At 43.2% G+C, this 23482-nt stretch overlaps 2 protein-coding genes across 4 annotated transcripts; both read left to right on the plus strand.

The window, feature by feature from the left end:
• The first annotated feature begins 295 nt into the window (after positions 1 to 295).
• Positions 296 to 8255, plus strand: LOC136429163 (choline/ethanolaminephosphotransferase 1-like). The gene is made up of 9 exons (XM_066419042.1): positions 296 to 673; positions 2236 to 2367; positions 2840 to 2987; positions 4246 to 4387; positions 5036 to 5117; positions 5349 to 5447; positions 6818 to 6982; positions 7320 to 7445; positions 8142 to 8255. The coding sequence occupies exons 1-9, from the start codon at positions 581 to 583 to the stop codon at positions 8253 to 8255; spliced, it is 1101 nt and encodes a 366-aa protein (XP_066275139.1). The 5' UTR covers positions 296 to 580.
• Positions 8256 to 15077: 6822 nt separating this feature from the next.
• Positions 15078 to 22488, plus strand: LOC136429687 (cholinephosphotransferase 1-like). 3 transcript variants are annotated; one of them, XM_066419623.1, is made up of 9 exons: positions 15078 to 15310; positions 16824 to 16955; positions 17507 to 17654; positions 18009 to 18150; positions 18932 to 19013; positions 20653 to 20847; positions 21421 to 21579; positions 21912 to 22037; positions 22344 to 22488. In XM_066419623.1, the coding sequence occupies exons 1-9, from the start codon at positions 15116 to 15118 to the stop codon at positions 22473 to 22475; spliced, it is 1311 nt and encodes a 436-aa protein (XP_066275720.1). In that variant the 5' UTR covers positions 15078 to 15115; the 3' UTR covers positions 22476 to 22488. The 3 variants fall into 3 exon arrangements, with proteins under 3 accessions (XP_066275720.1, XP_066275721.1, XP_066275722.1); XM_066419624.1 differs by having other exon boundaries at positions 15079 to 15310; positions 20653 to 20802; XM_066419625.1 differs by having other exon boundaries at positions 15080 to 15310; positions 20653 to 20748.
• The last annotated feature ends 994 nt before the right edge of the window (positions 22489 to 23482 follow it).

The following is a 23482-nucleotide window of genomic DNA, read 5'->3' on the forward strand; positions in this document are numbered from 1 at the left end:
AATAGCCTGGAGGGGGTCTATCAAAAATAGATGGAGTAAAAAGACAAACAATAAAACAAAACATACAGTCCGTCATTTGTGTCTCGTGACGAGTTAAAGGTAGCAGAAGCTGTTGTTATCATTTCCCAGGGTTCACCTCGCGATAGTCTGTATAACGCAAACTCCAGCTGTCCGGGGTTTCTCTCCCCTCCCCTTGGGTTGCGAGGTGGTTACAGGGCCGCGAGCAGTCACAAGAGGCTTGATTGAATTCAGGCTAACCTCGCGATTGGTACATATACAAGTGGCCAGTTTACCCTAGCCTCTATCTGATCACGCTCAGATAACCCTCATTTTGATCTGATCACGCTCTGGTCATGTCCAGAGTCCAACTCGTGATCGATACACATACACATATATGCAGGTAGCCTCACACCTCACATCATTTATCAGATAACTCTCTACATTCAGGACGGGTTTCTAATCTTCAGCAACCGGACAGAATCAGGTGGCCGGTTTTTTTCCTCGTCTGTATCTGATCACGCTCTGCATTCGGCACGGGTTCAAAACTTCATCAGTCGGATAGAATCCCCAACATCCCGAGATGGTTCCTGTCCTGAGCGAGGCCCAGCTGAAGCGGTTGGAGGAGCACAAGTACTCGGTGTCAGGCGTGTCCGTCACAGAGCGGGTTCTGCAGGTACGTACCCGGGGTGGAGGAGCACAAGTACTCGGTGTCAGGCGTGTCCGTCACCGAGCGGGTTCTGCAGGTGCGTGCCCGGGGTGGAGGAGCACAAGTACTCGGTGTCAGGCGTGTCCGTCACCGAGCGGGTACTGCAGGTACGTGCCTGTAAATGTTCTTAAAAGGCACTGTTAGGGGCTACATTCCCATGGATTTGTCTCATGTTTAGGGAGAGGTATTGAGCACGCTAAAGATAATTTCCCACCATGCTTATTGATGCCCCAATTTGAGTCTACTAGATCAAACCTCAGCAGTCTGGTCTTATTCAGATTATAGTTTTGTGTTTTATGCCTGGAGCCAGCTTATAAGTCACCCAGTAAAGACAAAAACAACAAAAAGGTAGTAGTAACAGTTAGTTAATACATGTACCTGTTTTGTCCTTGAACATTGCCTCGTCTCTGTATGACGAGAAGTTGGAGACCACCAGGGACAGGAGCTTCTGTGCACTGCCTCCACACTTCTTGATACAGTTGACAAAACTCCCATCAAACTTCTGAAACAATTAAGCTCTCGGGGTCGCCCAGGTGTTCTGGATTCTTATCCACACGGTCACCGAGCGGGCTACTGATAGCTTATTCATTTCTTTATTTGTTTATTTAGTCTCTTGGATTACATAAATGTTCAGGACTTTTTTTCAGGAAAGCCACACCTCGAGCAGGCAAAATATCTGATATACTCCAAACGTTCCCCCTCGCGACCGTTAACTCAAACTTATCAGTTCCCTGGCCACTATGTATCTACTTACTTACACTTAGAGGCTCCGACCCAATTGAGCAGTCTTTTAGCTACCTTTCTCTTGAAATCACAGAACCCACAAATACTAGAGAAAGTGGGACTTTTCGTCTTCCACTGCTTCCAAAAAAGAAGTCAAACCCAGCTAATTTAGATATAGCCAACAATTGTATATAGTACCAGTAACCTATTGTTACAGCAAAGTCAGACACAGTTTACTGACGCATGTATGTTTGTCCTATGTTTTTTATCATGTATTTGCAATTAGCCCACGGGCATAAACTTGCAATAAACTTCTTCATATTTATTAGCTTTCATCAGCACATTGCTTACTAATAGATACCTCACTGGCAAAATTACCCAAAACTCTTCGTAAACATTAACGGAGCAAAACAAAACAAAACAACGCAAATAACGTTAGGAACGACCACTTAGTTGGACTACACGTTTCCCCACGGACGGATTAATCTAATGCTGTGTGCAAAGCTGTTAATCTGCCTTTTATAGTAATGGTATTTTATTCAGTAATCCCTCCATGGTTACCTTAAAATTTATTTCGCCTTGTTAAGTCTGCATGGCACCGAGGAGTAAAGTACACGTGTCTTTTATTATCCTCCACCAAAAAGCCCCCACCCCAAGAAAATATGGGAAAGCGCAAAACTAGTTTACAAGCAAGCTACAGCTGAAGTGACAATTTTCACGAAAAAAAAAGTTAGACGAGTCTGTGTTCAACCTGATGACCTATGTTCCATATACCTCGAAGTTTCCAACATCTGTGGCCTCCGCAGGTTCTCTGGTCGTGGCTGGTGGAGAAACTGCCGATGTGGGTCGCCCCGAACCTCCTCACTATGGCGGGCTTCGTCATCAACGTCGTGACGTCACTGCTGCTCATCTGCTACGCACCAACTGCCAAGGAGGAGGTGGGGGCAACTCAGCGACGAGAACAGAGAACATATCATGACTTTTGTCTGCCTTTTTTCCACTTCTGCGCGTCAGTATGCTTCTGTACTTATCTGTTTGTTTCTCTGGTCTTTTTCTTTTTGTCAGCATGTCTCTTTCTTTGTGTAATTGTCACTCTTAGTTATTATTCTCTTCTCTTTAGTCTGCCTGTCTGTTTCTCTCTGTCTGTGTTTCCTTCTCTTTCTCCTCATTTCCTTTCTGTCTGTGCCTCATAATATGTCGTGACAAGAGATAAAACAAACAAACTATGGTATGTTGATGACGTTAGACATACTGGTAATAACATAAGCCAAAAATAGTTACTCAAGCAGCTGGATAAAATTTTGAAACAGACAGACGTTAAACTAAGGAATGTTATATGTAAAAAAATTCAGCAATGTCTAATCATGCATGGATTCAAATTTAACATGAACGCATGTATCTATACTGTAGGCCCCAGCGTGGGTGTACATGTCATGTGCCTTGGGCGTCTTCCTGTACCAGTGTCTGGACGGGATGGACGGGAAGCAGGCGCGGCGGACGGGCAGCAGCACGCCGCTAGGGGAGCTGTTCGACCACGGCAGCGACGCCATTTCAATAGGCTAGTTTCTAAATCTTTTTCAACCCTTAAGCTGCCAAGCTTCGGCCAGTTAAAGTTCTCAAAGTTTCCATTTGACCTCAGAGCCATAAATAGCGAAACAGCCCGGGTAATACGATCCCGCATAATGCTCAGGTCACATTTCCAATCCGGGGCCCGGCCGGGCAGTCTTTGGGAACGAATAGTATGATATAAAAGACAACAAAAAAAACAAAACGTATCCGAAATTATTTAAGAGCATAGCTTGCGCAAATCTATTGACGTATATTTCTAGTTTCCGCAAACAGCCCGGCCGGGCCCCGGTTAGGAAATGTGACCCAAGCATAAGACAGGGCGCAGCATACAGGTATATATACATATATTCATACGCATCACGGATATATCTGGGGGTGGCAGCTTAAGGGTTTTCAGTCCCCCGCGCGGTCGTATACGTATGCATTGTATCTCACTGTGATTCATCCGAGTAGGCAAAAGTAAACCTTTTTCGAACGTAACATAATTGCAAATGTCCATGTGCATGCCTATTTATGCATAGGTTCCCGTATCTGTATAATCGACATAACCGCCCTTCGGCGTAACACACCAATACCAATTGAAAACAAAGGCACCCCGACCAAGCGAATCACGTGAATCGCATTGAATCCGCCCGCGATTTAACATCTAGTTTCTACTACGTTTCTCTAAACGTTAAATCGCGGGCGGATTCAATTACTTCCAAAGTGCCAAAATTGTCAATCTGAAAACGTCTTTTGGAAACTGAAGAGTTTGTCTGGTCAGATGAAGTCGTTAACGCAAGTTAGAAAGCGATTTGTCGGTAAATGGCTGATACGAATCTGAGTTTCAATGCGATTCACGTGATTCCATTGGTCGGGGTGAAGGGGGCCCCGCCGAGGAGTTAACGGGCTGTTTTGTTTGGGGGGGGGGGGTCACTTTCAGGCACTCTTCGGCTGTCGGGATACTTTTGGGCCCGGCCTGGATCCCAAATCATTTTAACCTGGCATTAGAATTGAATCAACGTGGGACCCAGTAACAAATAGACACCGCAAGGTAAACATGCGACCACCGGGAGGTGCAGCCCCGCCCCCCCCCCTCTCCTCAATACCCGACAGTTCACAGGGGCAAACTTAAGGCTTCGGGGCCCGGCCGAGACTACACCCCCGACGGGCGCCGGTACAATTTTGACCGTAGCATAAGCAGTAAGCAGTCCGATCTAGTTTCTGGTCAGTTCAGCTCCAACAAACCTTTGTCTTCTCGGTTTCAGTCCTGCTCGCCGTCGCGACGGCCTGTGCGATGAAACTCGGGCAGACTCCATATCTGCTGTTCTTCACGATCTTCACCGACATGTTCGCGTTCTACTGCGCGCACTGGGAAACTTACGTCACCGGCACGATGCAGGTTAAATTGTAAGTATTTTTTGATTACTCATGTCTAACTGCAATCATTTGGCTATAAACGTGTTTTGAAAGGAAAGGAACTCAGACCGACGTACTAGCTAGCAAGGTGGCCAGGCCGTTCCCAAGTGAAAACCCGAAATCTCTTTGCGCCAAGTAGCCGACAAACAAGTTGTAAAACGGGGGTGTCAGGATCATATCTTGTAGCGATGAATGGGTAACACCCTTGGTTGGTCTCAACATCGCCACAACCCCCAGACCTATATCCAAATCATTCTTAGCGCACAGCTCGCGGCTGAATCTCGAACTACTTCTTTAACTCAATCATTTATTGATCACATACTATTAAATCGCATTTTCCGAAAGATTCGCATTCCTCGTTATTGATGATTATGTGTCGTTGACGTCAATATTTCATACGCCATATGCATATCCGTTCCTACCATCTTTTTGGCGACGCCGTAGGGGCGAGCCTAATAGGATACTTTACGCCCATTTTACAAGAATTCCCGGAATCGTACAGGCATGCATGGAATTTGTTCGCGCGTGCGTAGTGGCAACATATAAGTATTTCCTGGGGAATTTTTCTTGTCACTTTTCCTTCGCTTTTTTCATCTCATTTGTTCTCATCCATTATTTGTTTATACTTGTTTTCCTCAGCATCGACGTCGTAGAAGCAGAGAATATCTCAATCGCAGTCCACGCCGTTTCTGCACTGCTCGGTCCGTCATTCTGGTATCAGGTATCAGACTATTTTATTCAGTTTCACAGATTAAAAATCTGTGAAGAGCCGGCAACAGAAACCTGGTCTCTCTACAGGGCCGGTTTCTCAACAAATATACAATACAAGTGACAATACATATAGTAAAAGCTAGATTAGAGGAAAGAACTTGAGAACCAGATTTTATACCAAAACTCTGAATTGATATGTTAATAAGGAGAAGACATTTGTGTTCTTTACATTTATCTCCAGCCAGGGGTCCTGCCTGTTGCAGCCACCGGCCTTTTCGCTACTGTAGTCGTGACGCTGTGGAAGGTGTGCGGCAACTGCAGGACGATCCTGAGAGAAAAGGTCGGTAACAATACGACAATACACCTTGGATATGGGAGATTCTTTATAAGCAACCAGGTACAGTTCTCACCTGCTAACGTTTCGATGTCTATCAGACACCTTCTTCAGAGATTCTGACTGGAGTACTGCTTCTTACCGCGATAAATAGCCGATGTAGGTGGCGCTTTTGCGGTGAGAACACTGTCCCAAATATGGCTAAGTTTGTATCCCCCCTCGTCTCGGTTCATCGCCGGTGTTGTCTTCCTTATCCAGACCGCCTCCTTAATCCACCGGGTGCGTCTGTTATCCTCTCTTTCGATGACCTTTGGGTGTCTGATAGACATCGAAACGTTAGCAGGTGAGATCAATACCTGGTTGTGTATAAAGAATCTCCCATATCCTATTTTGTACCAACCAGATGAAATTATTTTCGGAGACAATACACCTTGATTTATCACGCGGCGGACATGATAGAACGGACCAATGAGACAAAGAAGCAAAACAGACGTACAGATTCAGTTTTGTTCCGAAATCACACTAAGTTTTAAAATGGTAGCCAAATTATAATATGATTATAATTAGTGTTATGCACAGAAAGTATGCAGCTACTTTGAGCCACGTTGACCGATTACAGTCACCATAGTCTCCGTCAAAACGTAGAAATGAAAAATAAGAACATAGAAATGCAGATATTTGACGGACATGCAGGCAATTCCTTAATGGTCGATTGTCTAATTACCATCTTTCATTGGTTGGATTGCTAATTGGGATAGACAGTTATGACCGGTCTAATGTTTGCCACAATGATCTCGTTTTCATTCTTCCATGTCCGACGCGTTTATACACATCCAACCGTCAAGAGATGGTGACCACAAGTGATGATGGGAGGAAGGGAAGAACTTGGGGTTGACAAGGGAAGGAGTTCAGGTTAGGGGAGGATCACTAAACCTGGGGTGACCTAGCCACGCATGTCTGTAGCCGTTATGCATCAGCTCCTGATGCTCGCGAATGATCGATTGAGGATAACTGTATGTAGTCAGATCTCCAAATGTTTCAGAAAGAGAGATGAAACTAATAGGTGATCATCATTTAGTTTAGCAATAGCCCACAGTTTGCATTTTTTTGAGTTTTAAATGTTAGTGTATTTTGTCAACTTATGTTTTGCATTATGTTTCTTACAGGCCACATGTGGTCTTCTGTGCATTTAGCCCTTCTGGGCAGGAATATGCAATAAAGACCATTACCAATATCACTAACACTGTGATCCGACAAGAAATGGTATTTCTCTTTCTCTCGGCAGACGTCGAGTGGCAGTGTTCTATCTCCCGGCGTTGCGATCCTGTTCACACCGTGATCCCATATAGAAATGATATTTATTTTTCTCTCGTTAGACGTCCAGTGGCTGTTCTCTATCTCCCGGCGTTGCGATCCTGTTCCCGATATGTGTGGCCTGCATCATCTACGGGACCTCCTCCTCACACCTGTTCCTGGACCACTCCTGTCTCTTCCTCCTCATGTTCGGACTCGCCATCGCCAAGGTTTCCAACAAACTCATCGTAAGTTACACAAGTCGTCAAGAATTGTTCGTATTATCACGCCACCAGTAAACAATGTCCCATATTTCTGTTAGCTCTAATTTTTGTTGAAACTGTTGATGTGCTGTTTGAGCTCAATTTGATACATTATCGAATTCAGTGATAAAACAATCCAAGACGGCAATATGAACTCAAATACCACAAATCTACACATCGATCAAAAATCTAGACACATATACTTTTCACGATTAAACTGTCGGTGACAATGCTCGTTTACCACAAAAACCTATACTGCACACACTTTGAGACAAAAACAATGCAATGACTGTCGGTGACAATGTAATTTCCATCTGACCAGGTCGCACACATCACAAAAAGTGAGATGACGTTGTTGGACTCGTCCATGTTCGGCCCGGGGGTGCTGCTCCTCAATCAGTGCTGCGGCGGCGTCATCAGCGAACACATCGTGCTCTGGGCATGTTTGGTGAGTTTATGGCCGTTATTTCTGTAATCCGTTTATGCTAATGCCGGTGGATTGAGGTGTATATCTATAAAAATGAAAGGAAATGCTCCACATTTGAAGTAGGGTTTGCAAAACTCGAATAAAACCAAAAAAGGATAAACAGTCTTCCTTACAACTTGAGACTCCAAAGACAACATCATTAAAACTCATTACAATATTCATTCATTCATTCATTACAAATTCTTTTTTTTTTTCAATGGTTTTTATTGGTCAGAAATTACTCGCAATGGCAGCCTTTCTAGCGCTGAATTGATGCAGGGTATTACAGGTTTCACACAATACGAGTACACAACATGTATAATATCTTATCCATACTTGCATTTTGTTGAATTGTCGCAAGGGTCTGGGCGGCTGCCATTCGGCGCCACCAGGTGACCTCAATACGACTTTCCCCAACCGAAGTCAGGTACCCATTTACACCTGGGTGGAGTGAGGAAAGTCGTGTAAAGTGCCTTTCCCAAGGGCACAAGATTGGTGACATGACAGGATTCGAACTCGGGACCTCTTGGTTCTGAGTCGAACGCTCTGCCGTTGCGCCACACGAGACCCCACAAATTGCGAGAGGATTACCACATTCGTTCGTTCGTTCTCTTGTTCGTAAACGATTTTATTTCTGCATACTATGTTAAAATGTTACATTTTCCATCACTTCTGCAGATATGCGTCACGGCTGACCTGGCCCTCTACTGTTTCTCTGTGTGCCATCAGATCTGTGACCATCTGGACATCTACTGTTTCAGCATCACCAGCAAACCCTCGCAAAGGCGCTAGTAGTAGAAGGATTTCGTTACTGAGGCCCCTGTCACACATAGCCGATCATGGCCTCTTCATTTTCACCACCATGACATGCTTATGATGAGCCAATAACTGTTGCGAATCAAAAGCACACTATCATCCTTTTTCATTTTGTACGGTAGACAAGTAACGTGGGGTCCCATAACTTCGACAGTACCATAACTTCGAACGAGTTTTACTTTGTCTCATTATGCAGAAGAGAGAAATATTTGTTTCTATCCACTGTGCTGAATAGAAACGCCGAAAACCCAAGTTCATGCATATAGCTGTCGTCTGAATGAAACACGGATTTGTGTACAGTTAACTCATTTTTGCGCCACCAGGAAAATTCGGCTATAAACAATGGCTACGTTCGATGCACGGTCATTACGTAATGGCAACTCTTACATAAAGAACAGTCAGCAATCGTAACGCAAACTTTCTTGTTTTAAACATGAGGCATAAAGCTATACAAAACACACAAAAAACCTAGGTGTTCGTTAGATTATATCACGATTAAACTTGTCTCAAATAACGAAATAACCGCGGCTTCGAACGCCCTCCCCCTTTACGTCACGGCCATTCCGTTGATCACGATTCGAATGTGATGCTACAGTGTTGACATTTCACGGTCCCCGTCTAAATCTTGTACTAGCGCTAGTGAGGCTCCAAAACGGCAAATCTTATTAATCTAGCTTGGAACACGTCGGATAAACTTGCATTTGTTAAGTTTCCGTCGGCCGGCTTGCACGTGGTTCCACAAGCAAAGGCATTGATGTTGCAAACATGTAACCTAACCCCGCATGTAAATTAAAATTGACAGGCCGCTTTGCTTTGATGTGGGCGGCAGGGATCGGGGATCTCTGAATGCATAAACACGAAGTTCATTGAATGTTAATGGCGATTTCTCATTGCTTGCTCAAAAAATATCTAGAAAATCAGGGATAGCGAGCCCAAAAAACAATTGATGATGTTGTTTAAAATATGTCATAACTTTGCATTGAATTGACTGGAAAACAAGGAAGATTTGCCGCGTCCTTTCTGTCACATGCGGTGCCGTGCCGAGTGCAAAAGTCACAATATCAGTTTCCGGTGTAACAATGCTTGTCCGGCAGTTTTGGACGTACTTGTGGCACATTTGTGGCTTCTCTGCGTTCATGCTACGGGACCATTTGTATGAAATGAAGTACCTACTCTCATTGCCATACCAAAGAACGGATCGTCAACGTTGACATGGCTTGGAACGCAACAAGCGGCGTAAACAGTCGCTAAGTCACAGCGCGCCACGCATCGGTGGCTACTTACGCACGGTGAAAAAATCATTTACTACAGGGAAGCTGAAGTTAGTTGACACAAAATTATTCCGTCTGTTTACTTAAAATCGTGCCGACAAATTAAAGCGAGACAAAGGTATTTGTATGTCGAAGTTATGGTACCCTAATTTGAATGGAACAATATGGAACGCTATATTCATAACAACAATTTTCTGGTTTTACCGACTGAGATTATAGTGTAAATCGTGCATGGACGATGTAAAATTAACTCGACAACGGAAAATCCTTAAACACCGCCACTCTAATTTATCATTCGTCAAGACGCAACATTTTTCAGACAACCGACACTGGTGCAGTGCGATGTCGAACTCATAAATTTACGTTTGAAGTTATGGGACCCCACGTTAGTAGTCGTAGTGTAGTGGTGGTGGTGGTAGTGATTGGTTTATCTATGGAACATGAAACAAATAGACATTGCTCTAAAAACTGAATTGCGCCAAATTTTACAATCAACTTATACAGTAAATGATATGACACTGCACAAATAACGTACGGTAATGAGGTAGTTAACGGTTGATAGGGTTTACATGATAATAGTTGCAGACCAACACAATAGACCGATCCCAAAGCCACGCCCCCTGTTCGATTTCGAACACCTCCGTCAAAAACAGGGTTTGACGGAACAAACATGGCCGCCGCGGCAAGGTTGAAAATAATGCCACTGACTTCGGTTTAGCTTTTGTGGCACTGAAACCCTTTCAGAGCGGGCCAAATAAGAATGCTATGTCTTCTTTGTTGAAGGCTGTATCCACCGGGTAGAGTTGTTTAAGGAGGAGGTAGGTGTAGTTGCGGTGAGAGCGTGATGTTTTCGGTCAATGTTAAAGCGGTATGCGCCGCATAGCTTTCCCTTGTCGGTGGGCATCAGCGCCCAGTTTCTGAGAAGCAGGCGATGCACGTGTAAAACAGGGTTCATATATCTGTGACAGGGTTCCCACTGTATTGACTGCATGCATAACAGCTGCATGGTATTTAGTAACTAAGAATTAAAATGCATCCTTTTACTTCCCTGTTCACTTTCAAGTTAACCAGTTTCACACACCAGTAACTGAAGATACAAAACTCTGCGCTAGCGGACTTTGTAGTAAGTCAGCATGTTGTTCAAGCTTCCTCCCCTTGAGTGCCCGATCTATTTATGTTTACCTTCACAGAAGTAAACATATTGTTTTTGCTACGTTTCCTCTTCTTCTTCCTCTTCTCCGCACAAATAAGAAACATGAATATCTCCAAAACTAGAGCTTGGAATAACGTGAAATCCAGCAAGCAGGTAGGCCTGTACAGAAGACACTGTACCTTGGTCTTTTTGTCCCATATAGATGAAAAAAAAAGGTTTTATGCGGCAAAAACTGGTGAAAAAACTGACATTTTAAGCACAAAATCGAACTTTAGAATCCCTTTAGAACCCGCTTGGAACTTCAGAATCCCTTTAGAACCCGCTCAGAACTTTAGAATCGCACATTCCACGGCCGCAGGTCAACGACCGTAGCGAACGGCCCGCCCAGTGGACACCGAACACTGCGTTCGAAATGGGGTCAACGACCTCAGCTTTGGAACACGCGACCGGGCAGAATGAAACATGTGTTTAGGTTGGTTTCACGGCGCTCGGATATACCAAGGAGGCTGAATACCTTGGATAACCAAGGACATTACGACGTTGCTACTTGGATGTTTTGTTGATTTTTATGTTTACCTTCAAAGAAGTAAAAACATTCTTAAGTTTCCCCATCATCGGTATGAGAACACTGGAAATACCACCAAACCGGTGTCATTTTGACACGCTACCCAGGAGTGGAACACCGATTTGGGGTCATCCGCGGTCATAACCAGCGCCGTCATATTTTTTCTCTAAATGCCATGTATATAAAAAAAAAAACTACTTCTGCACAAATACAAACCATTTTTGTACACAATAAATCTATGTTGACATTTTACTGTGGACTGGTAAATATGTAGCAAATCTAGCCACCGGCGTCATTGCTGGCGATCTTGAATGTTGACAGACGCCAAAATGTTAACATTTTTGCAGCTTCAACCACTAGCAGTCTTCCGAAGCTCGACTTGATCAGCTTGACAACGAGTCAACTTAAAATGACTTCGCCATTGAGTGGTAAACTCATACCGACGATGCCGTACCCAAATTATAAAATTTTCACTGACTGGCCGGCAACTGTGATAACGTTATATGGTATTGTCTTCGGGGGACATAAGTTGCACTTTGGTTGTCCCCTGACTATATTTAATTAAACCTCCTTGTTTTCGTCCAGCGTGCTGAATAAGAAGTTTATGCACAGAGCGCTAGCTGTCGTCTGTGTGAAACACGGATTGGTGTATAGTTAACCGATTTTTGCATTACCAAGAAAATTTGAGCATAAGCAACGGCTACGTTCGATGCAAGGTCACCGATTAGTGGTGGTTACTGCATAAAAACACATACAACAATCGTCATGCAAAAATCGATTTTTTTTCTTACCCTGAGACAAAAAGGTGAAATGCAAAATACACACACACACACAAAACGTGGGACTTGAGAACTTTATTTCGCGATTAAAATGACTGAACAAACAAGATATGCCGTAGCGTAGAGCGCCCTCCCCCTTGTAACGTTACCTTGTGTCATGGTCATTCCGTTCACCATGTGATACTATACATGTACAGCGGTGGGCAACGTCAGTCCTGCTACACAGGTGGAGGTCGGACAACACCATCAGGGTAAATGTACACGCAAGGAGGTTCTCCGTATAACCTCCTTTATACAGGTCGGATAAGTGTTTGATAAGGTTCGTGGTCGGCTTGCACATTGTATTATGTAAAGTCGGCGCGTCGTAAATGTTGCAAAGTAATCCTTTGAAGTTCGCATGTTGATTATGATTGACAGGCTTGTGATCTGCGTGGGGTGGGAATCATCGCAAAGCAACGTAAATGTAGATCTTGTTTTTTTCTTTTTAAATCGTTGACAAAATAAAAATCAAAAAGAACACAATACAGGGCTAAGAAAAATGATCGTGCGGTTCAAAACATGTCTGGACCTGTCTTTGCCCTGGATTGACTTGAATAACAGGAAATATGGATTGTCTGCGTACTTTTAGGAGTACATGTACATGCGGTATTTTGCAGACTGCAGAGGTCAGTATGATCGGCAACTGCAGGACGTTTTTGATATAGATTAGTCAATTTTTGCGATCATGATAACCAGCGATTTCTGTAAAACAAAGTCTTTGGTATACCAATCAATCGTCAATCAAAGTCAACATGCACTGGATTGAAAAGCAACACGGCGTATTAAAACGGTCGCTAAGGTGCCGTGCGTAAGTTTTTACCGATGTAGGCGAGCGGCACCTTTAAAATAGCATGTCACCAGCAGAGTGGAATTGACGTTATTTTCACGAGTCATCCTTGTCTTTACTTAAAATCTTCTCAAGATTGCAATATATATGACTTAAAATCCTTTACTTTTACGTAAATTGCAGATGTCACAAAATAGGAAATATAACGTTACATAGTGTTTCCTACTCTCGGTCTTCACATGGGAAATGACAATGTACGCACTCGTTTATCGACGAGCACAGTGTTAACTCGCAATTTGACGCTACGCTTCCGTCTCTTCGACGAAAATTACCGAAGTTCACCTGTTTGTGCGACTATATGCCATTCTTTGGAAAGGGCACAGGAGAAGAAAGCATGGTATTCGAGTTGTGTTGAAAGAGAGCAAAGGAGAGGATATGCTTATGTATACAATTCAATGGACACTTGTGTTGTCGGTGAAACTTTCGATAACAACTTTACATTGGAAGGCGTGTGCGCCGTGCTATTGAATAAATCTCTCATCTCCATGAATTGATTTACTTGGATTTCAACATGCGCTTGCGAGATGAATGCAAACAAAGCACTGAAACCACCGACGATTTCATGTAGCCGAATTACAGATACGAGTGCAGACTTTGCTAAGTAGATATGCAAAGAAGTCTCTAAAAATTGGAATGATCCATATGAATTCATTATCTCCTATTTTTAGATTACATATGTTGCAAATATCAAAGTTGTTGCAGAAATGCCTCATTAATTATGCAAATAGTGTTTGATAATATTCACCTTTATCTTAACGTTACATGTGTCACTAGCATACTAGTAGATATTCTGTCATTTGTCACCAATGTATTACAAATTCAAATTGTCATATTTTGCATCATTCATATCAATAAATGTTGCTCTTGAGCCTTGTTACCTTTGTCATACGTATGCTATTCATATCATTTAGCACAATTGAAATATAAATCTTCCTTATTGATTGTACAAATTATGCATCCATTTCGTTGGTCTTCATTAAGGTCACTTACAGGTAAAAAAATTATCAGAATTCATTCGCCTTTTCTTGACTTATCCTGTGTCATAGACCTGTGCCAACGCATCAACTAAATAAAACACTTTATCCTTCCTGGTAGAAACGTAAAGATAGACCATGTGAAGGTAAACATTCTGCATTTGCTCGCAAATGTTGCCCCTCTAGTTTCTTTTTAAATTCGTTTTTGTTCTGAGCATGCATTCAACCAATACAGTGGAAAACCTGTCCCAGATGTACGTACCCTGCTTTACACGCGCCATTTCTGCCCCGCCAACGCTGTTTTTGACGGAGGTGGGCTAAATAGAACAGGGGGTTCTATCGGTCTTCTATTCGTTCGATATGGTGTTCGACAGGATCGGTCTATTAAAAGCAGAGTTTCTATTCTGAATCTAAAAGCAAGGTTACTATCCAGCACGTATAACAGTTCAGTTTTGTCGCCCGACCAGGAGTTGCGCCAGCGCAGGTTTGGCACTCGTGGTGTAACGTTTAGTACCCCTGGCTTTAGAGTACTGAAGTGAGTTCCTCAACAGTCTGCCGTGCTGTTGTCCTCGAGTCGGAGGTAGCCAGGAACAGAAAGGTGGCGATTGTGTCAAATTGTTTGCGAAGTTCAAGCAAAGGTCGTGTCTGCGATCACAAAGACTCCCATATAGCGGTTGTTGTTATGTAGCAAAAAATACCGAACCATGCTGTACAATTGTTGTGCAATAAATTTTACTAACTCCATTAGAAATCTGCAGTGTGTCAGCTGAAGATGAAACATGTGTATTTTCTTTGAAACAAAATATATCTGCATACATCAGGTCTTATGATAACTGTGAGAACTATGGTTATTCTGTATCGTGGAATCTGTTTCACCTATCGATTGATCTGTCTTAAGCAAAGGTCAATTCAGTGTGTAGACAAAAGAATTTCACGGATCCGGGACAAAATAACTCGCGAAAACAAATCATACAATGAACGTAAGTATTGAATACAAACGAAATCGTGTATAAACATAGAGTAAAAGAAAATGGCCATTAAACATAGAAACAGTAATAAGACAAAAACCAAAGTTAACCAAGACAAAGAAAACGTACCAGCCAGCACTAATAGTACGGTCCGTATTTTTAAGATCACGTGTTTACGTTAGAACAAAACCTCGTCATTTCCCAGCGTGCTCGACGCGCGCAATCAAAACACATACATACATGTACAGGTGGTCAGTTCAGCCTCTATTGGAAAAAATCACGCTCTACATTTGTTACGGGTTCAAATCTTCATCGGCCGGACAGAATCCCCAACATCCCGTGATGGCTCCTGTCCTGAGCGAAGCCCAGCTGAAGCGGCTGGAGGATCACAAGTACTCGGTGTCAGGCGTGTCCGTCACCGAGCGGGTACTACAGGTACGTACCCGGGGCTCTCGGGCTACTTCCAGGTGTCCTGAACCCCTATCTGCGCGGTAGTGGCACGGGTGAAGCTTGTTAACAAACAGTAGTCCTCCGGGTGGGACGTTAAGATGTTCATTTCGTATTTCAGGAGAACCAAAGGGATCACAATACTTGCCCCCCTCCCCATGGGTCACTGACCAAATCTATCAATGCCATTAAAGCAGTCTGTACTTACAAATTCAAAGTACAGCCATTTAGCGACTTGATTACAGAGAAGGCGTAAATGTTTTAGTCTGAAAATTATTGAGCCCGCCGATCGCACGTTGAGCCTCTAAACTCTGTCAAACAAAAATCAAGATTGAACGCTCAAATGGTGACCTAATTGCACGACCCACGTTCCCACGGGATGGATTAGTCTGATAAAAATATGTAATACTCTTTATATGTATGCTATAATGCCGGAAACATAACAACATAGATATTCATCACAAATTTATTTAATACTAAGTTGCTGCATCTTGAAGTGACTTTGAAAGGCACAGGAAGGATAAACTACGCGTGTTTCATTCCGCCCCCTCCCCTAAAACCGTCGGAAAGTGCTATACTTGTCGGACGGGTCTGTCGGTAAGCTGCAGGTCAGGTCAAAATAGTTCGCGCGGAAACAAATCGCGTTGAGACTGATTAAAACAATGAGGGGGGAGGGACTTTCAGCCCGATGCCCCACATTTACATTAGACAGAAGACGATGGTGAGGCCTTGTGAAACTAGTCAGCTCTACGCACCACGTGCAAGAGAATGAGTGAGTGAGTGAGTGAGTGAGTGAGTGAGTGTGAGTGAGTGAGTGCCCTACATTTGTCCCAAGTAACTCGTTATTTGTTTTGCTATTGTGTTGTTGTTTCTTTGTATACAGTATGACCAGTAGACCGCCTCTAGGAATAACACACCAGTACATTACAATGCGTATAAGCTGCGTGAGAACGGACAGACTGATTTCATCCACTCAACACCCCCATCTCCCTAGCTAGGGCGGTGACCAACCTGTACTACAAACGCCCGAGGTCACAATTATTCGTACGGCACGAAAAAAAAAATAGTAAGACGAGTCTATTGTCAGCGTCATTTCATTTCATTTCATTTTATTTATTTTACCAGGGAAATCACAGCTCAGGCCTGCGGCCTGTTTTTCAGGTGTCCCTGGACACGTACACATAGTACATACAATAAGAACACAGTATTACACATATTACATTATACATAAGATAAAACATCAGTAGAAATATCTCGCTACAGTCCATTTTTGAAAGCCTTCAAACCAGTGAGTCGTCTTCGATCAACAGAGAGTCCATTCCAAAGTGTTGGCCCCTGGAACTGTAAGCTGCCCTTGAAAGACTGTACGTTTGCCTGCGGTATCGTCAGCAGATGAGGGTCCCAGTCTGCGAATTGTTCTGCAGCTGCCCGTTTCCGCACTTAGCGTAATGAGCTATGTTTCGTATACGTACCTCGTTGTTTCCACCTGTGGCCTCCGCAGGTGCTGTGGTCGTGGCTGGTGGAGAAACTGCCGATGTGGGTCGCCCCGAACCTCCTCACTATGGCGGGCTTCGTCATCAACGTCGTGACGTCACTGCTGCTCATCTGCTACGCACCAACTGCCAAGGAGGAGGTGGGACCACTCAATGCACAATGATGATGAAAAAGATATATCATGATGATTACCATTTGTGTTTCTTTCTTTCTTTCCCTTCCGTCTGTTTGCTTCTCTCTCTCTCTCTCTCTCTCTCTCTCTCTCTCTCTCTCTCTCTCTCTATCTCTCTCTCTCTCTCTCTGTCTATCCCATTACTGTCGGCCTTAGTAATCTCTCTCTTTCTCTCATTACCTCTCAGCCTTGTCTCTTACCCTTTTTGTCTGTCTGTCCTTTTGTGTTCCAGACTCTTTTACTCTCTCGCCTTTCTGTTTCCTCTCTCTCTTTATTTGTGTGTGTGTGTGTGTGTGTGTGTGCCTGTCTCTTCCTGACTCTATTTGCCCATCTCCCTCTCTCCTTCCGTCTCTCCGTCTCTGCTTCTCTCTATCCGTGTCACTTTCAATTCGTCCGATATGTCAAAAAGACATTCAAAAAGACATCAATGCGTAGAGTGGAGTTTTATTGAGACAGTGTGTATTTATGATGAAGGCCCCTGTCTGGGTGTACATGTCATGTGTTTACGTGTGTTACAGGCCCCTGTTTGGGTGTACATGTCGTGCGCTGTCGGCTGGTTCCTGTACCAGTGTCTGGACGGGATGGACGGGAAGCAGGCGCGGCGGACGGGCAGCAGCACGCCGCTTGGGGAGCTGTTCGACCACGGCAGCGACGCCATATCAACAGGCTAGTATATATCAAAGATTTCCCTACGAATTCCAGTAAGTTAAAATAGCCTCCCCATGCCTTACTGAAAAGAGGCATGCAGAACTTAAAACTGTGCAGTGTAGTTATCCCGAGTGATTAAGATTACAAAATTAAGTTAAACTCTTAAGGACAAATGCAAATTTAAGATTTGTATTAATCGCCACCTTAGTGTCCCTCGCCAGCGCCCTACTATATAGATACGGGTCAGCTGCTAAGCTAAGGCATGGTGCTAAGCATAGAAAAAAAAACGTTTTGGGGGTCGATCGTCGCATGCTCATGAGCCTTTCTATCAGAGAGACCATCTGCTCAACTGTTTTTGTCTCTCGGTTCCAGTGTTGATCTCTGTTGCGACGGCATGTGCGATGAAACTCGGGCAAACTCCGGATCTGCTGTTCTTCATGATCTTCCTGACCTCCTTCGTCTTCTACTGCACACACTGGGAAACTTACGTGTCCGGCACCATGGAGTGTAAATTGTACGTATCTTGGCACACCCCGACCAATCAATCGCTTTGAAACTCGAGTCAGCCATAACCCGACATAAATGTGGCAAAACAAACTCGCCAGTGAGATGCTGAAAGATGTTAGCTTTTAAAAGATGTTTTCAGATTGACAATTTTGGCACTTTGGAAATGATAGAAGCTGACCGCGATATAACGTTTAAAGAAAAGTAGTAGAAGCTAATGTTCTTTAAACGTTAAATCGCGGTCACCTTTTATCATTTCCAAAGTGTTAAAATTTTCATATTTTAAAAGCTGATACCTTCCAGCATCTCACCGGCGAGTTTTTTTTTGCCACATTTAGTCGTTAAGGCAACTTAGACTTAGAAAGCATTTCGTCGGGTCATGGGTGACTCGATTCTGAGTTTCAAAGCGATCGATTGGGTCGGGGTGCAGCAATGTCTAACCGCAATGGTATATGCGTCATGAAATTGTATACGTATGCCGTTTTCCGTAATAGTGCGACTCCGTGTATCAGACATGAGACCCGACTACTAGAAAGTACATTGTTGCAAACCAAATAGGATGAAATAAGTCAAAGATAGAATAGTATACTAGTAACTGTAATGATTTAATACGAACTTCTCGAAAATCTGCAAAGTACGTCTATCTCTAAATCTGAACGCATTTCAGGCAAAGATCTGCAGTCCTCTTTCGAAAACATTCAGGTTGATGATTTGTCTTGCATGCATGCAATAACACTAACGTATCTCTTACCATCTTTTTTTCTCATTTTTTATTGCTATCATGATTTCAGTATCGATGTCGTCGAAGCACAAGGCTTCTCCGTCGTAGTCCAGGCCCTCTCTGCACTGCTCGGACCCTCCTTTTGGTATCAGGTAGACTATTGCCTTGCGAGCATTCATTTCATCCTATTGGGTGTGCCCCATATCCTGCTGGCTGGTTGGCCGGGACAAGACAGAACTGTGACTGTACATCTGTATAATGTCATAATCACGCCACTTTACGAAACAATACATCTCGCAACATTCAACTCGCATTCATACAAAGTAAATATCTAAAATATTGACTCTATTATCTTTATGATCATACATGTATACGGAATCTTATTGATATAACGCATAGGTTTTCCTAGCCTGGTATCAGAACCTATAATAACTGCCGAATCTCTTTAGCCTTTACGAAGAGTACGAAAGAGATTCGGCAACTCCAATAGATTTGGATACCAGACTAGTACATTTTCGAGCATGTTCGTGAACAGATATAGATCTGATAGGCTTCGACTGTCTTGTCCCCGGCTGTCTAGGGAAGGTATATAAAGTTTGACTTGGATGTTCTCATGTTGTTACTCCGGGAAGGAGGATGACCTCCTTCTGGGAGTATTGGAATTGCATTTGTTTGCGCGTTCGCAGCTATAACTCACGATCCCGTTGTCGCATTGGTGTGTAACTTGGCATATCGTTTGCCTGGTTCGGCGTGGTGATGCACAATAGCTTTGTTACACCATAACTACTTTAAACGTCAATCCAATATCGTAATTGCACCCCTATAATTAATGCTATGTCCCACTGCCCTGCCATAGGGACCATGTTATAATCCGTTATGCATGACTGGAATACTTCAGGCAGATACGGGGTATAAATCTTCCTTACTTGCTGTGATCGTATTATAAGTCACTGTTACATTGAAAAATAGACAACGTGCATCACCACACGCAACCTAGCAAACGATATACCAAGTTACATACCAATGCGGCAACGGGAATTGTGAGTTTTCGCTGCGAACATGTGCCGAGTGAGCTTCAGTCTGTGTATTAAGTATGCCGTGTCCCTCGCAACTCGCATACAGTATGTGCGCACGGGACCACGGACGATGCACTTTTTACGCACAGTGCGTGTGAAAATGGCAAATCTCTGGACCTTCAAACTTACCACACTTGTAGTTTATAATACGGAGGCTGTGACAATGTAAAAAGTTTACGCAGGGGATGAAAGATTGTTGAGAAATATCTCTCAGAAAAGTGCGCGCGCCAGTGTCACTTCCGGGTGGTTAGATCCGGTGACCTTTGACCTTCGTGAAATGTTACGATAATATAAATGAGCCTTTTTTTATTGCAAATAGCTTGATAGCTATAGATCAGGCCGGCCTGCAATAAATTGTGGAAAGAGGATTTACTGCATATTTGTGATTTCTGATACATCTTAGTTGTAAGGCTGAATGGTTCGTTGATAATTGAAAAGGGGCCATCTTGATCTAACTTTGTGACTTTTCCCGGAATTTCTAGATCCCATCTGTGCCATACTGTAAAAACATACTTTTCAGCAGGTTGACCACTCCTGTATTGAAAGAAAAATATAAACAAATTTACACACCCTTTTTCTTTACTTGCTCTAAAACACTACTTGGACTGAGAAGAGATGCAATTTGTGTGGGTCAATACTTGTACATACTATAAATACTTCACGGAGAATTGTGTCCTACGGACTCTTGTTGTTTTTTGCTGTTGTTTATCTTTAGTTTCCCCGGCCAGTTGTACTCGCCGCTTTCTTCACTATTGTTGGCGCCTCGCTGTGGAAACTGTGGAGCAACTTCAGCACGATCCTGACTGAAAAGGTTGGCAACAATGGCGCCTCGACAGCGCCACCTGTCGAACGTCCTGCACTGCAGGTTGGCAATCCAGTAGCGACAAGGTGGCGGGGTTTGATTAAAATTGTTCTTAAATCTTCTCTGATGTACAATGTACTGGATTAATCGGTGCTTGAAAAACTTAAGCCTCTATCATCTATAAAATACATACTTAGCAGACGTCGGTGATTCGACGTCGTAAGAAAAAGTACTCAAGGAAACCAGCAGTCTTTAAGGGCTGGAGGTTCTGTTGAAAAAAAAAACTATATATAGTAAATTATTTATATATATACTAAACACATATATACATGCAAGACACATTAGATAATATCCCCACCTGAAAATACCATATGAAAATAAGATTTATTTTCTAACTTATAGAGGCTTATGTTCACCAACCAATGAGAGTAGACTTAAGAAACATCATGAGTGACATAGATGATGTTTTCTCTCCCCCTCTCTCTCTCTCTCTCTCTCTCTCTCTCTCTCTCTCTCTCTCTCTCTCTCTCTCTCTCTCTCTCTCTATATATATATATATATATATATATATATATATGTATATACATATTTACAGAGGGAGAAGATATAGATATAGATAAATAGATATTTAGTGTTTATATTCTAATTTACTATAGTCATAGATGATGTTTCCTCTTACAGGTCTCCCGTGTTCTGTCTCCCGGCTTTGCGATCCTGTTCCCGATATGTGTGGCCTGCATCATCTACGGGACCTCCTCCTCACACCTGTTCCTGGACCACCCCTGTCTCTTCCTCCTCATGTTCGGACTCGCCATCGCGAAAGTCAACAACAAACTCATCGTACGTTACACATGTATCAGGAACTATCCGTAACCGTTTCAGATGTATATATATATATCTTATCACGATAACATGATAGTTTGTGGCATCGCTAGTGGCCGATTGCCTATAGCTAGGATGGGGGCACATGACCGAGAGGTCACAGATTCGGTTCCTGGTGTTCCTTGCTAGACGTTATGTCATTGCCACAATGCAATACAACTGGAGCATAGGCGGCGATTTCTGGTATCGGTCACATTACATTACACATTACAAAACCTATACTGCACACACTTCGAGACAAAAACAATGCAATAACTGTCGATGACTTTGTTTTCCTTCCATCTGACCAGGTCGCACACATCACCAAAAGTGAGATGACGATGTTGGACTCGTCCATGATCGGCCCGGGGGTGCTGATCCTGAGTCAGTGCTGCGGCGGATTTGTCAGCGAACACATCGTGCTCTGGGCGTGTTCGGTGAGGCTTTGGTTGTGATTATGAAGTACAGGAAGGTGGAAGGCATACACATGAATTCTACACCAAGCGTCCGTTTATTTTTGTTTATGAATACATTGATATCATTGGCTTCGGCTACTTTTCTATGCAATGAATGAAAAATAACTTATTTTAGTACGGCTGGATAATCATATTGGATCATAGACAACAACAAGTAGCTATTTCTACTTGAGAGAGACTTTAAAAAAAAAGAAGATCTTGTCCACATGCCAAAAAGATACACTATAACAATTATGAGTAATATGACTGCTTTAATCGCTTGTGCAGATTTTCGTGACAGTAGACCTGGTCCTGTACTGTTGTCTGGTGTGTTCGGAAATCTGTGACCATCTGGATATCTACTGCTTCAGCATCACCAGCAAACCATCACAAGGGCGACGGGAATCCGGGACGTTCTAAATAAGGGCAAGTGTGTTTATTTGTGTGTCTGTGTATATATGTGTGCGACTGTCTGTACGTATATCTGTGTGTGTGTCACAGAGTGTGTGTTTGCGTGTGTGTTTGTATATATGTATGGATGTTTGTATGCATGTATGTGTGTGTGTGTGTGTGTGTGTGTGTGTGTGCGTCGGAGTGCGTGCATTTTTTGTTGTGTGTGTGTGAGAGTGTGTGTGCGTGTGTATGTTTGTGTGTGTGTGTGTGTGTGCGTGAGTGTGTGCATATATGTGTGTAGGGGGAGGCGAGTGTTTGTTTGTGTGTGTGTGAGTCACAGCGTGTGTGTATGTGTGTGCGTGTGTATGTGTGTGTGTGTACGTGTGTGTCTCTGTGTGTGTGTGTGTGTGTGTGCGTGAGTGTGTGCATATATTTGTGTAGGGGGAGGCGATTGTTTGTGTGTGTGTCTGTAATAAGATCAGATAGTATCGATGACATTGATAGCATTTGATCATCATAGTTACTTACCTACATTTAGTAGGTAAGGCAATGTCATGACTAGATCAGGCTACTTACCCACTTGTGCTGAAGACAAATTAAAGGAATACCAGAAACGAAATGTAGGGCAATATCACTTTGCCAATTAATGCACAGCAAACGCTGGCATATCCTTATAGTTAGCATCCAGACATTTTGATGTGTTTAATAAAATCATAATGAAAGCATAGTGTCATGCGGGACGTCAGTATTACTTCTAATCCGAAAATGGTACCTCGCACTAACGGATGTTAGATTGTTTTCTTGCTGTTTGCGATGTATCATTTTCCTTTTTACTTCTGCAGGTGGAAAAAAATTCTGACGCATAGCAGACCTGCGGGTGCGGAGCAAACCAAAGGACCTCAGTTCCAAGCAGATATTTGGACGGTCCGACATCGCAATGTTTCCAATCTTTTTCTTTGTCCGAAGCCGGGGCAGCCAGAAACTGTTTCGAGTTTTAATCCAAGCAGCTGTAGATAGAAGTTACACAGTTATTT

This window comes from Branchiostoma lanceolatum, chromosome 3 (genome assembly GCF_035083965.1).
Source record: "Branchiostoma lanceolatum isolate klBraLanc5 chromosome 3, klBraLanc5.hap2, whole genome shotgun sequence".
Lineage (NCBI taxonomy): Eukaryota > Metazoa > Chordata > Leptocardii > Amphioxiformes > Branchiostomatidae > Branchiostoma > Branchiostoma lanceolatum.